At 50.5% G+C, this 17801-nt stretch overlaps 8 protein-coding genes across 8 annotated transcripts; 3 read left to right on the forward strand and 5 right to left on the reverse strand.

Annotated features, from left to right (window-relative positions):
• Positions 1-508: 508 nt before the first annotated feature.
• Positions 509-694, reverse strand: N7484_001814 (uncharacterized protein; the record flags this gene model as incomplete). The annotated part of the gene is made up of 1 exon (XM_057112234.1): positions 509-694. One exon carries the CDS (start codon positions 692-694, stop codon positions 509-511), a length of 186 nt encoding a protein of 61 aa, XP_056976971.1.
• A 237-nt stretch (positions 695-931) lies between these two features.
• N7484_001815 (uncharacterized protein) lies at positions 932-2173 on the reverse strand (the record flags this gene model as incomplete). Its single annotated transcript, XM_057112235.1, has 1 exon — positions 932-2173. The coding sequence occupies one exon, from the start codon at positions 2171-2173 to the stop codon at positions 932-934; it is 1242 nt and encodes a 413-aa protein (XP_056976972.1).
• Positions 2174-2861: 688 nt separating this feature from the next.
• On the reverse strand, positions 2862-6051 carry N7484_001816 (sodium/calcium exchanger protein; the record flags this gene model as incomplete). The annotated part of the gene is made up of 2 exons (XM_057112236.1): positions 2862-5768; positions 5851-6051. 2 exons carry the CDS (start codon positions 6049-6051, stop codon positions 2862-2864), a joined length of 3108 nt encoding a protein of 1035 aa, XP_056976973.1.
• A 551-nt stretch (positions 6052-6602) lies between these two features.
• On the forward strand, positions 6603-9318 carry N7484_001817 (condensin subunit BRN1; the record flags this gene model as incomplete). Its single annotated transcript, XM_057112237.1, has 3 exons — positions 6603-6676; positions 6731-7304; positions 7369-9318. The coding sequence occupies 3 exons, from the start codon at positions 6603-6605 to the stop codon at positions 9316-9318; spliced, it is 2598 nt and encodes an 865-aa protein (XP_056976974.1).
• A 1502-nt stretch (positions 9319-10820) lies between these two features.
• N7484_001818 (uncharacterized protein) lies at positions 10821-11306 on the forward strand (the record flags this gene model as incomplete). The annotated part of the gene is made up of 1 exon (XM_057112238.1): positions 10821-11306. One exon carries the CDS (start codon positions 10821-10823, stop codon positions 11304-11306), a length of 486 nt encoding a protein of 161 aa, XP_056976975.1.
• An 81-nt stretch (positions 11307-11387) lies between these two features.
• On the forward strand, positions 11388-11588 carry N7484_001819 (uncharacterized protein; the record flags this gene model as incomplete). Its single annotated transcript, XM_057112239.1, has 1 exon — positions 11388-11588. One exon carries the CDS (start codon positions 11388-11390, stop codon positions 11586-11588), a length of 201 nt encoding a protein of 66 aa, XP_056976976.1.
• A 303-nt stretch (positions 11589-11891) lies between these two features.
• N7484_001820 (uncharacterized protein) lies at positions 11892-13218 on the reverse strand (the record flags this gene model as incomplete). The annotated part of the gene is made up of 4 exons (XM_057112240.1): positions 11892-12180; positions 12235-12845; positions 12918-13031; positions 13096-13218. 4 exons carry the CDS (start codon positions 13216-13218, stop codon positions 11892-11894), a joined length of 1137 nt encoding a protein of 378 aa, XP_056976977.1.
• A 584-nt stretch (positions 13219-13802) lies between these two features.
• On the reverse strand, positions 13803-15356 carry N7484_001821 (uncharacterized protein; the record flags this gene model as incomplete). Its single annotated transcript, XM_057112241.1, has 2 exons — positions 13803-14351; positions 14409-15356. 2 exons carry the CDS (start codon positions 15354-15356, stop codon positions 13803-13805), a joined length of 1497 nt encoding a protein of 498 aa, XP_056976978.1.
• Between the last annotated feature and the right edge of the window lie 2445 nt (positions 15357-17801).

The raw sequence follows: 17801 nt of genomic DNA on the forward strand, positions 1-17801 counted from the left end.
GGTGAGTGGCTGTCAGCGCAGGATCTCTGACTACAGAGATGCAACAAAAAGGAATCTACCTTCTATATGTATTATTAGCATATCTTTCTCATTGACACCTCCAATCCAGGCCTTAGGGTGCGGGTGCCGGGTGCCGTCGATGCCGCGCTCCTATTGGAGGAAATATGGCCGGGGAAGGTTGGGGTTGACTCTTCCCCCGCAGGAATTTTTCCGGTTACTGTTTAGAATACTTGCTTCTCCGGATCTCCCCATATTCGGGCAGCTTTGATGCAGGGCTCTAGTTTGGTGACAGCGGTAGTTATTGGAAGGATGGCCTCGCATGATATGTCCGGGGCCGAGGATTGCGTATGCTCATCGTACTTGGGCCCTTTGAAAGACTTCGGTTCAGTTTTTAGTGTTATCAGTTTCTGGCGTTATCAAAGTCTAAATGAGGGCTTCCCGGCAAACTTTGGTGCCGTTTGCTTGTTAACGGCAGGGCGTTGTGTTTTGGGCAGGCCAAGGCAAGCCTCTAGATCCCGGCACGCAAAGCCGGAACTTTGTTAGAGGGAATGGCGTGTTGTCGCGAAAATGAGATAAGCGGCCCATATGGGCTAGTCTCTCGCTTACTCTGGACGGAGAAGGCAGTTGGATCTGTCACTTCGACCGAGGCTTCTTCTCCTTTTTGCCGGGGTCCATGTCTCCCTTCAGGACCCATGTTTACGGCGCTAGTTATTGTACTAAAACCCAGGAGTAATTGATTATCTCCACCGGAACGTGATGAAGTTCATGTATTTGGTTCTAGCTCCGTATTAGAATTAGCGCATAACGCATTCACAGGTTCAAATTGCCTTGTGGGTTCCCATCCAATTACGCCACCTGAGTCTCATATACTTCTCAGATTATCCAGTACCAGGCACAAAACCCTCCTCCCCCCAAAGAAATAAACAAAGACCTAGAAATGAGGAATGAACGTGGTCCAAGTCACGTTGTAGTAAGCCGCCAAAGGTAGTGAGTAGAATGAAATGATCCCGACAACAAGCAACCCAATTCGAATCAACATGTAACAAACCACCAGAATCACCCAAGCCCACTCGAGAAAGACGTCGGGTAGACATTGATCAAACCAGATCAACAAGTTAGCAATTAGCGGCAATCCAACTCCTCCCCACGCGCATACCATCCAAGCAATCCACATACCACTATTGAACAAATTCTCATGCACCCACATGTGAGCCCCATTATAGAAGCCGGCCAGAAGACTGAGACCAAACCACAACCCTGTCACCCACGATTTCATCTTGAGTTTATCACTCATAAAAGCCGAAATCAGAGGACCGAAAGGAATCCGCTGGATAGCAAGCGTCTCCCCAACGTCCTTCTTGTACCAGTCCTTGTATATGGTCTCGATCTTCTCAATCTGCTCAGCCCCGATCTTTTCCTCCGAAACAAGCATGATCGGCACAGAAACATCCTTCGGCTTTGACCACTCAAATATATACGTCCACAGACTGATGATAGTGAAAAGCGCGGCATTGACCTCAAGCGCCATGATGGGAAGATTCTCCCGATACCGCGCAATACACTGTACAACCGTCCAAAGACCCTGCAACACAGCAAATGAGCGCGCAAAAACATCCGTCTTGCTTCGATCTTTGATATCCTCCTTCTTAGTCTCCGGAATTGTCACCGGGCCTTCCGTCACGAGGAGTCTCAGCGACTCCGCATTCAACGGAAAGTCATGCAGATCAGGTGTCCGCAACACAAAGCCACCCATATTGGCAAAGAACCCATGCGTCGTCGTCCAATTGTGTCCACCCGCAAGCATTCGCATCTCTTTACGAGACTTTCTCGCGAGACCGAACTCGATAAGTGCGATCGAGGCCAGGAGCTCTGGGAAGATGATCGTGAGGACCATCCATTTCACCTTGCGTGTGAACTTTTGCACGGCTGTTTCCTGGAGGCCTGGCAAGTTGAGTTGGAGGATGGACCAGGCACAGGCGAAGAAGGTTGCTAGACAGCTGAATAGGATGCTGAATGAGTTTCGAAGTGGGGAGGAGGATACCCAGCCGACGCGGGGAGAGTTTGAGTCGCAAACTATATTAGGGGTGCAGTACGAGGACGTAGTGTCATCTGTGGTCGATACGAGTGTCGCGAAGCCAACGAAAGCGACAGCATAGTAAAGGATGGCCTTCATTTTATCTTCTGATGTTGAGCATACGTACGGTAGCAAGCAGGTAAAGATCAAAACCATGAGCCTAGAGTGATTATCTATCTTATAGACTCTTCGTATAAGTCCATTTTTTTGTCGTTTTTACCCGGGTTGGGTTCGCAGGGTGCGTTCCATGTGGCCGGCGCCACAAAAGGCTAAGGGGTAAAAAGTGACATGTAGTCTTAGCCAGTAAAGCTATAGAAACCGTGTAGATTGTTTCAGGATTGTGTCGAGATGGTAGATGAGCTTTGACTTGACGGATTGATAGACAGCATCAAGGTACATCACCGGCTGACGGTTAGGTGATGAGCGAAACTAGTCAGTATTCCGAGTATCTGTCCCTATAGTGACTTCTGTTTATAGTTTGCGATCGTGAGCTGCGAAGCTAGTGGCTGCAGATACGAGTTCTGGCCCCTCATATAGATGGCACACACGGGCGCTTTCGCCATGTCAGAATAGCCGAGAGCTAATAGGTTGATTTGTGTTGGAAGAGCCTCATGCGCTTCCCGAATAGCTCATACCCACCGAGGGCTTTCTTCAACGGTCATAATTACCGACATTCAACTTCATGTACATATCAGCGATGGACTTTCGATTCAAATGTTTAAATACATTCAATGAGATCTCAAAATATATCAAACTCCATAATTTCACAAATGCAATGCCGGAGACCTTAGGATACAACCTCTGCAATCACGTTTCCCAAGGTACTCAAACACCATACGGCGATTAGACCCCATCCAATCTTGCGATCCATTCTCCAACCATTCAAAGGGACGACAATCAAAAGCCCAACCAGAACCATCAAAAGAGTAGCGCCACTGATGACCAGCACCTTGGATATGGCAATCTCATAAGAAACCGATTCTGAAGAGACGGTCCTACCAAGGATCTCGTCATGTCGTCGTGTGTTACCCCCGTTGAGTGTCATGTATAGGCCTCCAAGGCCAATGCCAAGCAAGATGTTAAGCATTGGCCCGCCAAAGCACGCACTGAGAGCCATGACAGGGTATCCAAGGCGGGCAACGGTAATATCTGCGACAAGATCGCCGAGAGAGTTGCCCACGGCGAAGACAGTCAAGCCTAGCAGTGAGTCTGAGATATCAAGAATGACACCGAGAGTTTTCAGCAAAGACACCACCTCAGTGGCAATTGTTGCGATCCAGGAAATGGCAACCAAGAATCCAAGTAGGGAGAGGAAGGGTCTCCATGAGGACGGAAGGGACGGTGGTGGAATGACCTCAAGCGATCCATGGCGTTGATCATTGGATGCATCTGTGTAGGCTTGTCGGTGCCAAGGACGACGTCGGGTGGTGGTTAACAGAAGCGAGAGAAAGATGAAAGAGAAAAGAAGGGAAACCAGAGAAGGAAGAATCAGGTTTCGGGGATTGAGGTCTTCATCCAAAGTTGACCATGCAATTAGGACAAAGAAGAAGGGGCCAGTGAAAAGCTGCACGATAACAAGCCAACGATTCCAATCCCTGGCTGGTACAGATGGCTCAGACATAACGGGTGGTGCGGGCGGGAGCTCCGAGTCCCAACGCGGACGAGTCGTCTGGTCCTGAATGGTCGACTTGCGATGGGAATGCGACACTGATAGGTGGGACGTGGAATCCTGGCGGCCTAGCAAGATAGGCGAAAGTACAGGACTATCGGCCGGCAGTCTGACTCTCGGACCAGAATTGTCATTGTCGTTGACTTCATCAACGACTACAGCGGGTACTAAGTCGGGCTCCGAGATTTCGGGTGCATGAGGCTCAATGACTGGGACCGTGATGGTGAGAAGAAATACACTAGGCGCAGCAACGATACCCAGAAATCGCTCCATGATACCCTTCGACTTCCATCCTGCCAATGTTGGAAAAAGCGTGCAACCAATATGCGAGGGAGTGGGGAGGACTGAGTAAGGCCAAAACCGCTTCAAAGGATTCCGGAATGAGCCATTGTTATCATTTTCCATGTCACCAATGCTGTCATGAACCAAGAAAGGCTCTGATGGACTAGCTGGGTAGGGGAGTCGAATGCTAGGTGGGCGGGACGATGGATGAGATGTTACATCAACAAACGCGGGGAACGGTGCGGAGGGGCTCTCAGGTATAGGTCCGGTTCGAAGACTGGAGCCTCCTCGTGGTGATACCGGAGCAGGGGATCGGTCGTGCGTTGCGCCAGTGAGATAATTAGGGGACTGAAATGCCCCTGGAGGCGCCAATAGGTCTGGAGTGTGCGGAGTTGCTGCATCCACTGGGCTTCCATTTGTGGATGACACGGCGGAAGACGATGGCGATGCCGTCAATGCAGCGCCACTAGTGTCTATACGGGGTAGCTCGGGGATTGCCGAGTCACCGGCTTCATTGGAGGGCCGCCTCACTGTCACGCGTGGCGTGTCTTCTGCATGGCGGCCTAACAAACTGGTGTCAAGCTGTAAGCCATCGGCATCATTAGCCGACACAGCACGAACTCGTGAAGAGCCCGATGCACTTTGCGGCGAAAGGCGGTCGTTGGTAGTAGATGGTCTGCCGGCACGAGGATGTGATGCAATAGACCGGGTGTCAAAGGCTTGAGAATTATCACCGTCGTCCGAGTAGCTACTCAAGCTAATGGTTGGATTGATGTTCGTGCTTCTTGATTTCTGAAGCGAATGGAGCACAGACTGGAATTCTAGTGCACCAACAAGGCTGGGCCGAATGGGATTCATCGTGTTTCGTCGGGATCGGTTGGGCGGACGATACACATGCATATTATCGCTGATTTCAGCAAGATAGCGGTTGCGGGTCTCATCATCTTCGTCCTCTTGTTCTTTCCAAATAGGAACCCCTTCAGTCCGTTCCAAGAGGTCAAAGTCATCCGTCGATGCGCCTCGCAGAAGGCTTCGCGATTCCGAAGCAACTCCCGGATCATCATCTTCTATCGGCTCTTCAACATCCAACTCCTGGTTTTCTGGGATGTGGAAGTGGGTTCGTGCCGCGAGGTCTCTTTCGTACTTCCGGCGGCGCCGAACCAAATACCAGTGCCAGCTTACGACCATCAGGACATAAAACACATAAAGCCCCACCATTGCAGCCGATTCCCACACGTGCAATCGGCCATCAGCCAACAAAAACATGCTGAAAGTAACCGCAACCACGAAGTACCCTATATCTCGGACAAAACTCCGCCGTGCCACTTTAAAAGGTCGGACCAAAGCCATGGAACCAGCCACAACTGAAGTAATAAAACTGGCTGCCCCAATCAGCTCGCCAATTGCCAGGCTCCCGCTATTTGACCGCATGGCGGCGAATGTGGAGAAGACATCGGGACTGCCGTTGCCAAATGCGAGGAAGGTGACGCCGGTGAGACTTTCACTCAATCCTAGAATGCTCGCCAGTGTGCTCAGGTCGATACACAAGAAATCACTGGCTGCTATACCAATTGTACTAAATAGGAGCGATAGCCAAAGTATTAGGATTGTGAAAGCTAACGGTTTCGCATCTGCCAAAGTGCAGTAATAGAGCTGCAAGTAGGAGAGTAGGCCATCTTGGTGGTCGGGGCAGTTGGTACGAATATAAGCGCATTGATCCTTCACGTCACGAACTTGACGGCACTAAATAGAGTCGCACATTGATATTTAGCTTTCTTTACTGTCCCACGAGGGAAAAGTAACCCGTTGAGGGGATGCACTGTACCTCTGGTTCGTTTCCTCGCCTGGTCAGGAACACATTTGTAGTGATACGTCGTGGGGACTGTCCAATTACATTGCTGCGTACAGCCCAGCTCAGTGCCACAAGGACCACGAACACCAAGAGTGTAGTGTAAAACGGGCGGACGGAATACCGAGGCCTTTTGCGAACGGCAGGCCGCAGGATAAATGGAAGTTGGTTCATCATGGCATCGACAGTACCAGCATCGTGAGATGAAGAGGTATTAGAAATCCTCACGCGACTGTTCGTCCCGAGAATGCCCTTTGAGCTGATCACAAGACTTGATTCCCCTCCATAAAGTTGGCGTTGGCTTGACCTGCCAATGCGGTGAAGGCGGTGATGTCAGCCTAGGCGGAGCGAGCTGCAGAAGTGGGTCAAAGCTTTAGCCTCTGGGGTGCATTATAGGTAGAATATGCGTTGGCAGTGAATGAGATGAACAAGATGTCAGAAGGCAAATTGATCTGTCAGTAGGTCAAAAAACCCTGGAGAAACTGGAATTGGAACGGAACCTTGGAAGCTCAGCGTTTGGATGAGACAATCTAAGCATGTCTTGATGCCTGGTATTTCAGGAATATGTAGGTGGGTTGACATCATGTGATATTGTGCACTGTTGGCTACCCCCGAGTGCCGTATGTTTGTTGACTTCCCCATTTGTTTGTCGCCCCTCCTGCGCTGTGACAACCAGACATTATCTCGAACGTCGCGCCTGCTATCCCCAACCGGGGGCAACCGCAACCATGCCTCGTGTAGCAAACAAGGTTCATCGCCGTTCCAACGGCAACACCACCCCTCATAAGAACTCCCCCGTCAAGTATGCGCCTTCCTCAAGATGCGAGGGTGAGATCATCACTAACGCGAACAGCAGGATTCCCCTCAACGATGATATGGTCGAGAAAGCGGCCCGCATCGGGGCACGCCAGGCGCAGTATGATCGTCAGATGAGCCAGATTAAAGCTGCTGTCAAAACCCCGATGCCTCCGCGGCGATACACAACACATGACCGCGATGGAAGCGAAAGTCCAGGAACCCCGCGCGGATCGAGCCACCGCGGTCGCGGAAGCGATGTGAATGGCCGCGGTGTTACCCCCATGAAGCGTGTGCCCATTCTGGCCAATTTCGAAGAGTGGATGAAGATGGCGACCGATAACAAGATCAATGCGAACAACTCCTGGAACTTCGCTCTTATCGATTATTTCCACGACATGTCTCTCTTGAAGGAGGGAGACGGTGTGAATTTCCAAAAGGCTAGTTGCACCCTCGATGGGTGTGTTAAGATTTACACAAGTCGAGTGGACAGTGTCGCAACGGAAACTGGACGGCTGCTGAGTGGCTTGGCCGATAGCCGTGATAAGAGAGGGCGTGATAATGATGCCGAAGGCGAAGAGGGTGACGACGATGAGGAGGGTGAGGATGGGGCGCCGCGCAAATCGCGCAAGAAGGTATGTTGATTACCATCGCTCGTAAATACATCAATCTTGTGCTAACCATTTCGGATAACAAAAGACACGATCTCACGAGGCTACATTGGCTCCGTCATTTTCATCATTACAACTGAAGAAGTTTGAGCTAGAATTTGCCGTGGATCCGCTCTTCAAGAAGGCGTCTGCCGACTTCGATGAAGGAGGCGCAAAGGGCCTGTTGCTCAACCACCTGGCCATCGATAGTTTCGGACGAATTGTTTTCGACAGCAGCGACGATGCTGTGGATGAATCCTCAAAGACGGCAGAGGGAGAGGACGACGGACAGAACTCTACCGACCCAGAATCACAAGCCGATGATCAAACGAAGCCCGCCCCTCAGACCGCAAGCGACACATTCGAGGACGACCCCGATATTGATCTTGGTACGCTGGCAAGCCAATTTTTCCCAGATCTGGATCGTCTCGGGGAGCAGGATATCTGTCCTTCCCTCAAAAACCTTGACTTGGGAGACCCAGCTGGAACACTGGATATCCCACTTCTCAAGGCACCCGAGGATTGGCGGCATGATAAGAACAACGAAGGTGAGGGCGACGATCCTTCGGGCATCATGCTTGATGACGACAACGCTGTTGGCTTTGATGATGATGACGCCTCACTGGCTGGTTTCGACCTGACTGGTGACGCTGGCTTCGGTGACGGAGGAGAGGCGTGGGCAAGAGAGGCCGCTTTAGAACCGATGCTCAAGGTTCACCGATTAGAGGATGGCGATGGCGACGGCGATGAAGACATGGACCGTGAAGATGCTTATGCCGTTACTATGTCTCATCAGCCGAGCAAACAGGACCACGAGAACATTCTCAGTTACTTCGATAATGCACTCCAGAAGAACTGGGCCGGTCCAGAACACTGGAAGATTAAGAGGATCAAAGAGCACACGGCAGCCAGCACATCTGCCCCCAAGCCACGAAAAGAGAAGGAGCCTTTCGAGATTGACTTTGGAGCACCTTTGGATCATGCCATTGCCGAGTTGATCTATACTCCCGCCAGCTCCAACTCGGCTGTCTCACTACCAAAAACACAATGGAAAACAAAGGGACGAAACCTGCTCCCTGATGACAAGCACTTTAACTCACGCAATCTGCTTCGACTTTTCCTCAAGCCCAAGGCGCGCATGGGCTCGAAGAAGCTTTTGGGCAGGCGAGCAGCTCCCCGCCCGGAGCAAACTTCTGGAAATGGTGACATGGACGAGGCTTTCTGGGCGAATCACAAGGTGGAGGATACTGGCGATCAGGATGGTGTCGCTGGTGCCTATGATGCCAACTTCTTTGCTGATGACGATGGCCTTGCTTTCCCCAATGGCATGGACATGGACGATGAGGACGATAACATGCCATTTGCCGATGCTCGAGAGATGTTGTCTCCGCCGACTGACGGGCTCTCTGGCACATCAGCCGGAGACGGTAGCTCACAAACTGGCCTCACTGCACTACTGAATATGGTTGGAGCTACTCCTGGAAAGCCTGGTGGTGGGTATGGCTCTCAGCTGGTAACCCAGGGCGGCCGTCGTGCGCGCCCGGATTACGTCAATTATGCCCGTGTCGCTAAAAAGGTGGATGTGCGACGACTCAAGACCGAGATGTGGAAGGGAATGGGCGAGCGTCTGATTGCCACCACCGACTTTGGCGCTGCGTCGCAGCCCGAAGTTATGTCTAGTGAACCACCAGCCGAGCCCGAGAGTGAAGCTGACGCCCCCGAGCCGCCAACACCACAGACAAGTAGCCCTGACCGCAGGGACGACAGACTACGGTTCACCCAGATTATGAACTCTCTGAAGACCGTCTACCCCAACGAAACACTGCGTGACATCAGTACGTCCTATGGTTTCATTTGTCTTCTCCATCTGGCCAACGAGGAAGGCCTTGTATTGGAGAGCGATATGCAGAAAATAGCCGACGGAGCTTGTAGTCTGGAAGAGATCTTTGTCAGTCGAGATGTTAACGCCGTCCGCGATGAAGGGGGTGTCATGCTGTGAGGTGCTTTTCCTTGTACAGTTCCCGATTTGAACAGAATCGGAATGTGTGTAGTCATGATGGGCACGGATGGGATTGGTAGATTCTTGTGGAGTTTATCGGGTTTCTTTGTTTGCACAGTGGCGCTCTGATCAGGTTTTTTTGTTTTCTTATTTAATGCAAACATGACATCTTGCACTCAACATACCCCGTTGATATTTCTATGATGTAGATACCGACAGCCCCGAGGTCCAGGCTCGAAGTGTCGCATGATCGCAGTCATGGACGTTAGCAGCCATCTTCACCTGGGCTGGTGGTGAAGATATCTAAGTCTTCCAAACATTGATTGTTTTTTCTTCATCGCTCAATGCTAGGCGCATCAGTGTTTCAATATCTCCCTCGCGTCGCATTACATCTCAACTCCTCCATTCCCTACCCTTTCCTTTTCTATCTCTCTGGCCCCAATACCTTACACCCCACGCCCTTCATCTACCCATTTTACCGCATCCACCGACCTTCAGCGAGCCTTGCTCTCCCAAAAGCCGAAATGCAAACGCCCAGAGCCGGGACCCCCGGCGAAAGTTTGTATATAGTTGAGCATATGAATCTGATATTGGGTACGAATATGGCTGTTGTCGATGAGATTGATCGAACTCCGAAAGGCTTTCAGGTTGATAACAATAGTCTCGTGGCTGATCATTCGCCCATCGAAATTCTCATCTACCTCAGTATCGATAGCTGGGAGGATATATTGCAACCGGTTTATGCTTTCAAAGAACAATTTACTCCAGGCGGACTTGATGCGTGTTGGTCACAGTGGAGAATCGATATAACAGCCAGACATTTTACGTTGGCTGCACAAGTTGAAAGTCCCCCCGGAAATACTCCTCGCCAGTAGGGCGGTCTTTTGGGCCATGATTCAGCGAGGACGAGTTGCGCTTTGCACTTGAGCTGATACCAGCCGGGATGAGAAAGCGGAAAAGGTTATTGCGGACTATGACATCTGCCTAGTCAGAGTAGTAGATTGTATGTAGGTTGTATGCTGTGACTGAAGGATATGATCTACATTTCTAATGTTGTAGCTCCACACTCTCTGTTTAATTCCCAATATCACACCCTTAAGATTCGCCCAGAGTTTCTATGTCGATCTCCTTCTCCGCAGTTGCTTTAGTAAAAGAGTCTACAGTTACTGCTTTGGGTGCCTCAATGCGAGCTAGACTTACCATTGGCCAAATTTCAGTGATTGCTGCACATGTGTGCAGGGTCAGCTCTCAACCACCAATCATGCCGTATTGTAGTACGCAAAACAGAGTCTGCGGGCTGTGCAGTTCGTAATATGCATCTTGAGATATAGATGACTTACGCACACAAAAATACCCGGATAAGGGCCAAAGCTCCACACTCCATATATATATCTTGCCCTTCGCAGCTCAAGAATGAACAGTCTTTTAAACCAGGGCCGTCCTCTTCAACATCCCACATCATCGACCTCCTGAGCTTCAGCGAACTTTGCTCATAAGTCAACATGGATTTACACACATTAATACGGGCAATCACAGAACACCCATGTAGTGCCAAGCCTCAAAGCCGAGAGCTAATAGCTTACTTTCAAGTCTTCGATCTCCAAGGTCGCCTGTACATCGAAACATTGCTTCATTCACCAAAAGAAGCTGCGGCCGAGGTGATAATGATGGCCGAAATTGTGGCTCTGAAGTCTCTAGCGTCCTGGCAAGGTCAGAAATCATTGTGTCAAACAACGGACTATCGCCCGGACGCATACATATCTGTGGTCAACCGACTCGAGTCCCGCAGGATTCTGCTGCAGTTTGCAAAGGCATGTATGGAATCGCCTGGTACAGGAGGCATCCTCGGCGAGCGTTTATGTATGGTCGGCAGCGATGCGATGGAGATTATTGATCAGGGTGTGGAATCTTTTCAGCAAGATGTCCATGACCTCACGACCGACCATTCGGTTATCGACAGTTATATCGACGGGGCGATCAAAGGCTAGAGACATAGCTTGAGAGAGGTTAGTTTTCTCAAAGAGTTGATCAATACGCACGGGCTTGGGGTTTGGTGGAGCGGCTTTAGAATGGAGGCAGCGTCGGTCACTCTCAAGCATAACCATGACATGTACATGTTGGCGGAGCAAGAGGAAAGCCGATGTGTAGAATACTACTCGTCAGGTTCATCATTCAGCGAGGATGAGTTGCTCTTTGCACTTGAGTTGATGTCTGCCGAGGATGAGAAGGTGAATAAGCTTATTGCGGATCGCTACGATATCTCTAGCTAGCCAGGGTCGTTGAATGCTAAAGGTAGAATGCGATCTACATCTAGTAACTGAGACCGGTATTGAGAAAAAGAGACTCACTGCTGAAGATATTGGCGATATTGGCGATATTGGCGAAATTGGTCTCTGGTTCGACGATTTGGAGCCATATATTAAGCAAATTCCGTATCAAGATATCTACAATTTTGACGAGATCGGCTTCCAATCTGGCCAAATCGGCAAGCAAAATATACTCTCAGGACAGCCAAACGAAAAATATCTCACGTTGGAAGGTATCGTACGACTCTTCATTTGAAGCTAGTAGACTCATGGTCGGCGCGGAGCAAGCCATGTAAAATGGGGGTGTGAAAACTTGGGGTCTTCCACCGTAATCATAACCTGCTTCTTAATGCCCCTGATAGTGTTTGGATCAGCGAGACGGGTTAGGGGGTACTCTCCTCCCCGCCCTTCGGCCTCCAGAGCCAAGTATCCTGGGGCATAAAGCTCAACATCACTTGTCCACTGCTCTCGATCACATAGAAACATTGTGTTTGGAAGTTTGTTAGCTTCCTTGGCTTGACAGAGAATATCGATGACCGGTAGGTCCATGTCAAGTCTGATATCATACGTTAGTTTGTGGAGCTGACTTGGTAGGCTAAGGAATACTCACGGCTGATTTTGGTGTCTATAACCACCATCAACGCACCAGATATCTTCTGGCCTTCCCCGGGATCCGGAATGGTGGGCGCGCAAGTTTGGACTTTTCATGTTGAATGGACGGATTTCAACAGATTCTTGCACAGTCCCATTGATTTCATACTCGACGAATGTCAAGCGCCCGGTTTGCAGACCTAGTTCATCAACCAACATGTATGTGCCTAAACGACCGAAATATATCACTGTGCCAGTATGCGTGAGATAGATAGACAGGAAGTTTGCGGTTTCAAGATCTGCCCAGGGTAGAAAATCCTCTACTGAAGGATCATTAGTGGTTGCTGGATTGAGAATAGCCTCCGATGGGATGTGACTATCGATACAGTGTCCAGCCTCGATATCATAGTCGTACAACAAGATCGCGAATTTCACCAATCGCGCTCGATTTTCAGGATGTTTCTCATCGACAGGGGCAATACAAACCAGGCCGCTAGTATTGTCTGGCTGGAGAGTATCGTAGATACGTTCCAATGCTTCGGCTGGGTATCGAAGACCTTCAATCTGTTCACCCCTTGATCTTGACCCCTCCGTGCCTGGAAGACCCACAGGTGCACGCGATTGGTACGACTGAATGAGACCCAAAAATCATAAGTGCAATGGACTTCGGAGATTGGACGGATTTGAGCGAGTTGGATTCACATCACGAAATTCCTGTGTGGCTGAAGCCCACTTTTCCACCAGTTGCCGACGGTGCTTTAGCTCATATTCCGCATCGGAGGAAGCGCCTGCATTTGCTGCAGAAACCCAATTCTCCTGCATTCATATTAGCGTAGAACTCCAAGACGTTCTTTTTGAAATTTTGAATTCTATACCATACCTTTACAAATAGTAGCCAGCCCTTCACTTCCTCCTTGATTTCGTCGTCAGATAAATCTGGTTCTGGGTGTGGTTGGATGCAAGTGGGGATTCCCCCTGACCAGTGCTGAACCGATCTCGGCATGGCTAATGCGTGATCAAGTTCGTCAAGGGTCCAAAGGGCTGTAGGGGTCCAAGGAATAAATAAATCAACTAAATAAACGGTGGAAATGGCGCTGGAAAATGCCGGAAGAAAACCTTGGCCAGCCTAGTTAGGAAGGCCCCACCCGGCAGACATTATCCTGTCTATATAGATGCATATACACGACTCGAAACAAGTGGCTTACATTACAATACGATAAGAATCCCAACGCTTAAATGACCTCTAGTGATATGTATAATGTAAAATTCATCATTGACTATGATCAATAAGGAGAGAAAGGTGTAAAAACACAAAAGTAGTCGAATGACCCCTCCAGAAAGTCGAAATAGGTATCTGTAACCAAAACGCCCAACACCGCTTCAGCAAGCCCCAGAGCCCAAATAATTAAGGATAGGGCTGATGTATGTCCAAATTTTCTCCAATTCAATACAGGTCTGGTTTTTTCATTTTCCAATTTTTTTTCATTTCTCTTTCTTTGTCGTCGCCAGTTTCATTTTAACACCGAGCCTTAACTCCAGATCATTTCAGAACGGACTCGTTCAGTCATCGACCGGGGAAGTAGATGCCTAGTATGCTCCCGGGATGGGCACAGAGCCGTAACTCTGCTCACCAGGCGCGGCACTCATATGCTCCTGAGTCTGAGGTGGGGGTGATGGTGACTGGGCGTGAGCAGCAGGGATAGGTTGGGCGCCGAATTCCTCCTGACCAGTGCGGGGTGTTGGCTGCTGGACACGGATGGGAGGGGCTTGGAGCTGGAATGATGGGGTTGGGCGCGTGGGAGATCGTGGGGACGCGTACTGGGTGGGGGGAGCAGTCGCGAACTGCGGCAGTGGGCCGGCTTGGCCTTTCTCGGCTGTGGAGTAGGGGTCCATGGCCTGGGAAGCGTAGAAAGGAGACTTGGGTGGGTAAGAGGAGAAGCCTGGGAAGCCTGGGGTGTTCGGGGCTGTTTGGCGGTGCAGCTGGGCGAGGTAGAGGTCTGAACGGGCCTGGTCACGGTGGTTCATGGACTTCATGAGACGGCGCTTCGACCACATGCGGTAGAAGACGACGACGTAGATGAGGATCACGAGAAGTTCGATGACGACTTCGATGATGGCGCAGACGAGACCCCAGTCCTGTTTGAGTAGGTTAGTATATTGCAAGGGAACCGTGATTCATTGTTTGGAACTCACCTGAAGACGGCAAAGCAGAGCGTAGTCGATAACATCCGAATAGATCTGCTCACGAGTGTTCTGTGCACAGGCCCATCCCCAGAGATCCTTCGAATTTCCAGTTGCTTTCGAGTGCTCGTAGATAGCTGCGCTGACGATCCACAGGACGAAGCTGAAGGTGAAGTAGATGACCGAAATCGTGCTGTAGTAGATGGCAAGCTTCTCAGCACGCTTGTGGCCACCCTTGAAGTACCCCCAGAACACAATCATGCAAGCAAGAAGAGAGAAGCAGGCCAGGCCCAACATCAACCACTGGGCCCATGGGTTGGTACCGGCATTCCATGCAAAGGCAGAGTTGCGCTCTGGGAGATTCCTGGTTGCCATGAAAGTCCGAAGGGTCACCGCTAACATAGCCAGGACAATCAGACTGCAGCCGAAGTTGACAAAGCGAAGAAAGATCTTGGCAATGCGGACACGGAGTTTGATTCTGACATCGCGGGCATTCTCCTTCTCCGCAGTGGCCTCGCCCTTCTCAAGGAAGTATTCCTCACGGAAGGTTGGGCTGAGCGGGTTCAACGTCTTGGCGGACTTGGGGACTTTCAGATCAGCTCGCCAAGGAGACATTGGCGGCATCGAATCGTCTGCATGTTGGGTAGGATAGTTGTTTGAGACATATCCAAAACCGGTATCAGCGACGCCCTGGGGAGCTTGCTCGACGGTGTCGGCAAAGGGCGATTTACCGGAGCGCTCGACCGGCGAGTAGATTGTCGTTGCCTCCGCGAACCGAGCCGTGCGGGGACTCTTCAGCGAGGCACCGCTGCTCTCCGAGCTTCGGGTCTCTTTTGTTTCCGTCGTAGTGAAGCCTGTAGGGGCACCCATTGCGCTGTGATAAGAGGCACGGGTGAGATCATGCGGGACGACGGGCTCGTAGGTCTGGGGAGAGTGGTTGCTGTCGCCGGAGGTCGACATGGTGCTGATGGGAGATAGACAACGAACAAATTGGAATAGTCAAAAGAGCCAGCTCTTGACAAACGAGGCCTAGAAATAGAACCAAAAATAATCAAACTCAAAAAGCCGGAGTCAATTGTCTGCTGGTGAGATCCCAGCGGTGTGACAGTAGCTGAAGCTGTATCAACCTATGCAAAACACCTCGAAACCGTGTGCGAAACCTGCGTCCACGGGGAATAACAACGGAAAACCAAACTTGGCAACGATGGATATCTGGAAAGAAAACAGAAAATTGGCAGATCCGGCAGCCGTGTTGAATATCAATTATGGACGAGCAGCCCATGGCCGCTGGGCTGGGCGGGGGCGCTGCAGGCCATGGTATCCCATCACTTCATGCCATGACTAGAGTAAGCGCCGAGCAAAAGGTGCAGGAGGAATCGGCGAAATGATTGGAGGATGGCCACCTCAACACACTTCGACGCCATCCTCGAGTGCATATTCACTCTGCACGAGACGAAGTGTGACTGGTTGGGAGAAGTGATCGGTCGAGCTTGTCACAGTGGAGTAGCCAATAGAGTGTGTTCATGGCCCCGGTTGCCCTTCAGCATGCACGCCCGTCACCTCGAGCGGGCGCTAACCTGCCGATCGTCTGGCCAACCACAAAATCTGCAGAACCGCTCGAATTTTTGGGGATTATCCTCCGTCGAAGCGGGGATCCAGTCACTCTGGATCAACTGCTATCGGGCCAAAAATACCCCTGTTCATGTGCAGGTAGCCTCCCATCACACACGTATCAGCGAGTCAGCGACCCTACAACCGTTGATTTGGCTCCAGGGTCTGTGCACGGTGGCACCAATACTAATTATGTGAGCCAGTTGCAATTGAATTTATTTTGGTATATAATCATGCTGGATTCCGGGAGATTAAAGGTTAAACCTCTGACAGTCTGTTGCAGTCAGCTTCACAGATACATGAGAGACTACACTTTGATCCAACGTCATAATCGACGTAACAGACTCGGCCTGCCCCAGCGCCTGGGTAAAGCTATACCCTGTACTCGTAGACCGCATAGACTAGTGGCAAGCAAGGTGATGATGTTATCACATCGCGCCTACCCGCGGGTCTAATGTATGAGCGACTTTGACTAGAAACAGATCCAGCTTCGCGATGTATGGTACTTTTTCCAGCACATGATCTGCGATGAGAATTATTCTGATCCAATCAATCTTGACAGGGGAGAATGATTCAGCAGATGTGGTTGAAACACTAAGCGTACGATGAGTGGTCGGAGTGCCAATTATATCAGGCACTAAGGCACAGAGGCTCTTGGGCAAATAAACAGTTGGTGGACTTACCTTGACCTTGTAGAGAAATCTGATCCCTTCACTACATCCAAGGCTCTCAAGGCCACCCAAAGTCTTGCCCACATGATGATTGCTACGCAGTTGAGTGCTGTTGTACTTCGCGCAGAGCCGTTCTTGCGTTTTCCACAGATTTGCCCTTGAACAACAGTTTGTTGCACCCTTTCGTCCATGGCACACACTCTCTCATCTTACCAGGATGATACATGGTCAATTCTCTAAATTGAGAGGCTCCACCGGGTAAGTTGTTCTGAGAGGAAAGAAAGGCAATCGATGCCCGCCCAACTTCCCCGTATTGGAAACCCTCCCCCGAACGAACGAAAAGGAATGGTAGGCCGCACATGAAGGCCTAGTTTTATACAAGTCACAAAATTCAATGACAACAGCCAAGAATTCAATACGCATATCTTCTCAGCAGATGCAGCAAGGGTCCTAGTGCCCGAACCCACGTTCCCGCGGGAACTACCAACAAACATGGAAGTGGGAATCGGCGTGGAAATCAGCTGTTCCAGGATCTACTCAGCCTTAGTTGAGGGAATATTCTGAGCAGTCCCTGATCACCCTCAAGCCACGATGACCTGCATAGTGAACCAATCCAACTGATTTCCTGGCTTTATGGGCCAGGTAGCCCCGCTGCGACTTCTGTAGCATTTACCTCTGGGCCAATCGCAGATGGACCCGGGGTGTTCAGTCCTATTTCAATACGGGCAAGCCCTCGCATGGTCCTAAGCTGGCACCGCCAGGGTGGCCTTGGTTCGTTGCCAATGCAGATCGGCAGGGCCGGAGCCTGAGGCCACGAAGGAGCCGAGGTGAAACGAGGCTGAGTTTTGAAGAACAACGGAAAAGCTTCTGACCTGACCAAGTCTGTTTTTTTATGCAGTAACGGTAGAAATCCAGATCTATATATACATGTGTCCGTAGCCCGTTCATGTGTGGCTGGTGATTATGTACGCAAGAACTAGACTAGTCCGAGCAGACCGAACCGTGGTGTTCAGCAGATCTGCCGGATCTCCATGTTGGACCAGGTTTTCGTGCTCTGACATCATTGCTATTAACTCATCTATAGCTTCATGATCATTCGCATAAGTGGCAAGAGGCTCTTTCA

This window comes from Penicillium longicatenatum, assembly GCF_028827895.1.
Source record: "Penicillium longicatenatum strain IBT 33135 chromosome Unknown contig_1_segment0_segment0, whole genome shotgun sequence".
NCBI classification, from domain to species: domain Eukaryota; kingdom Fungi; phylum Ascomycota; class Eurotiomycetes; order Eurotiales; family Aspergillaceae; genus Penicillium; species Penicillium longicatenatum.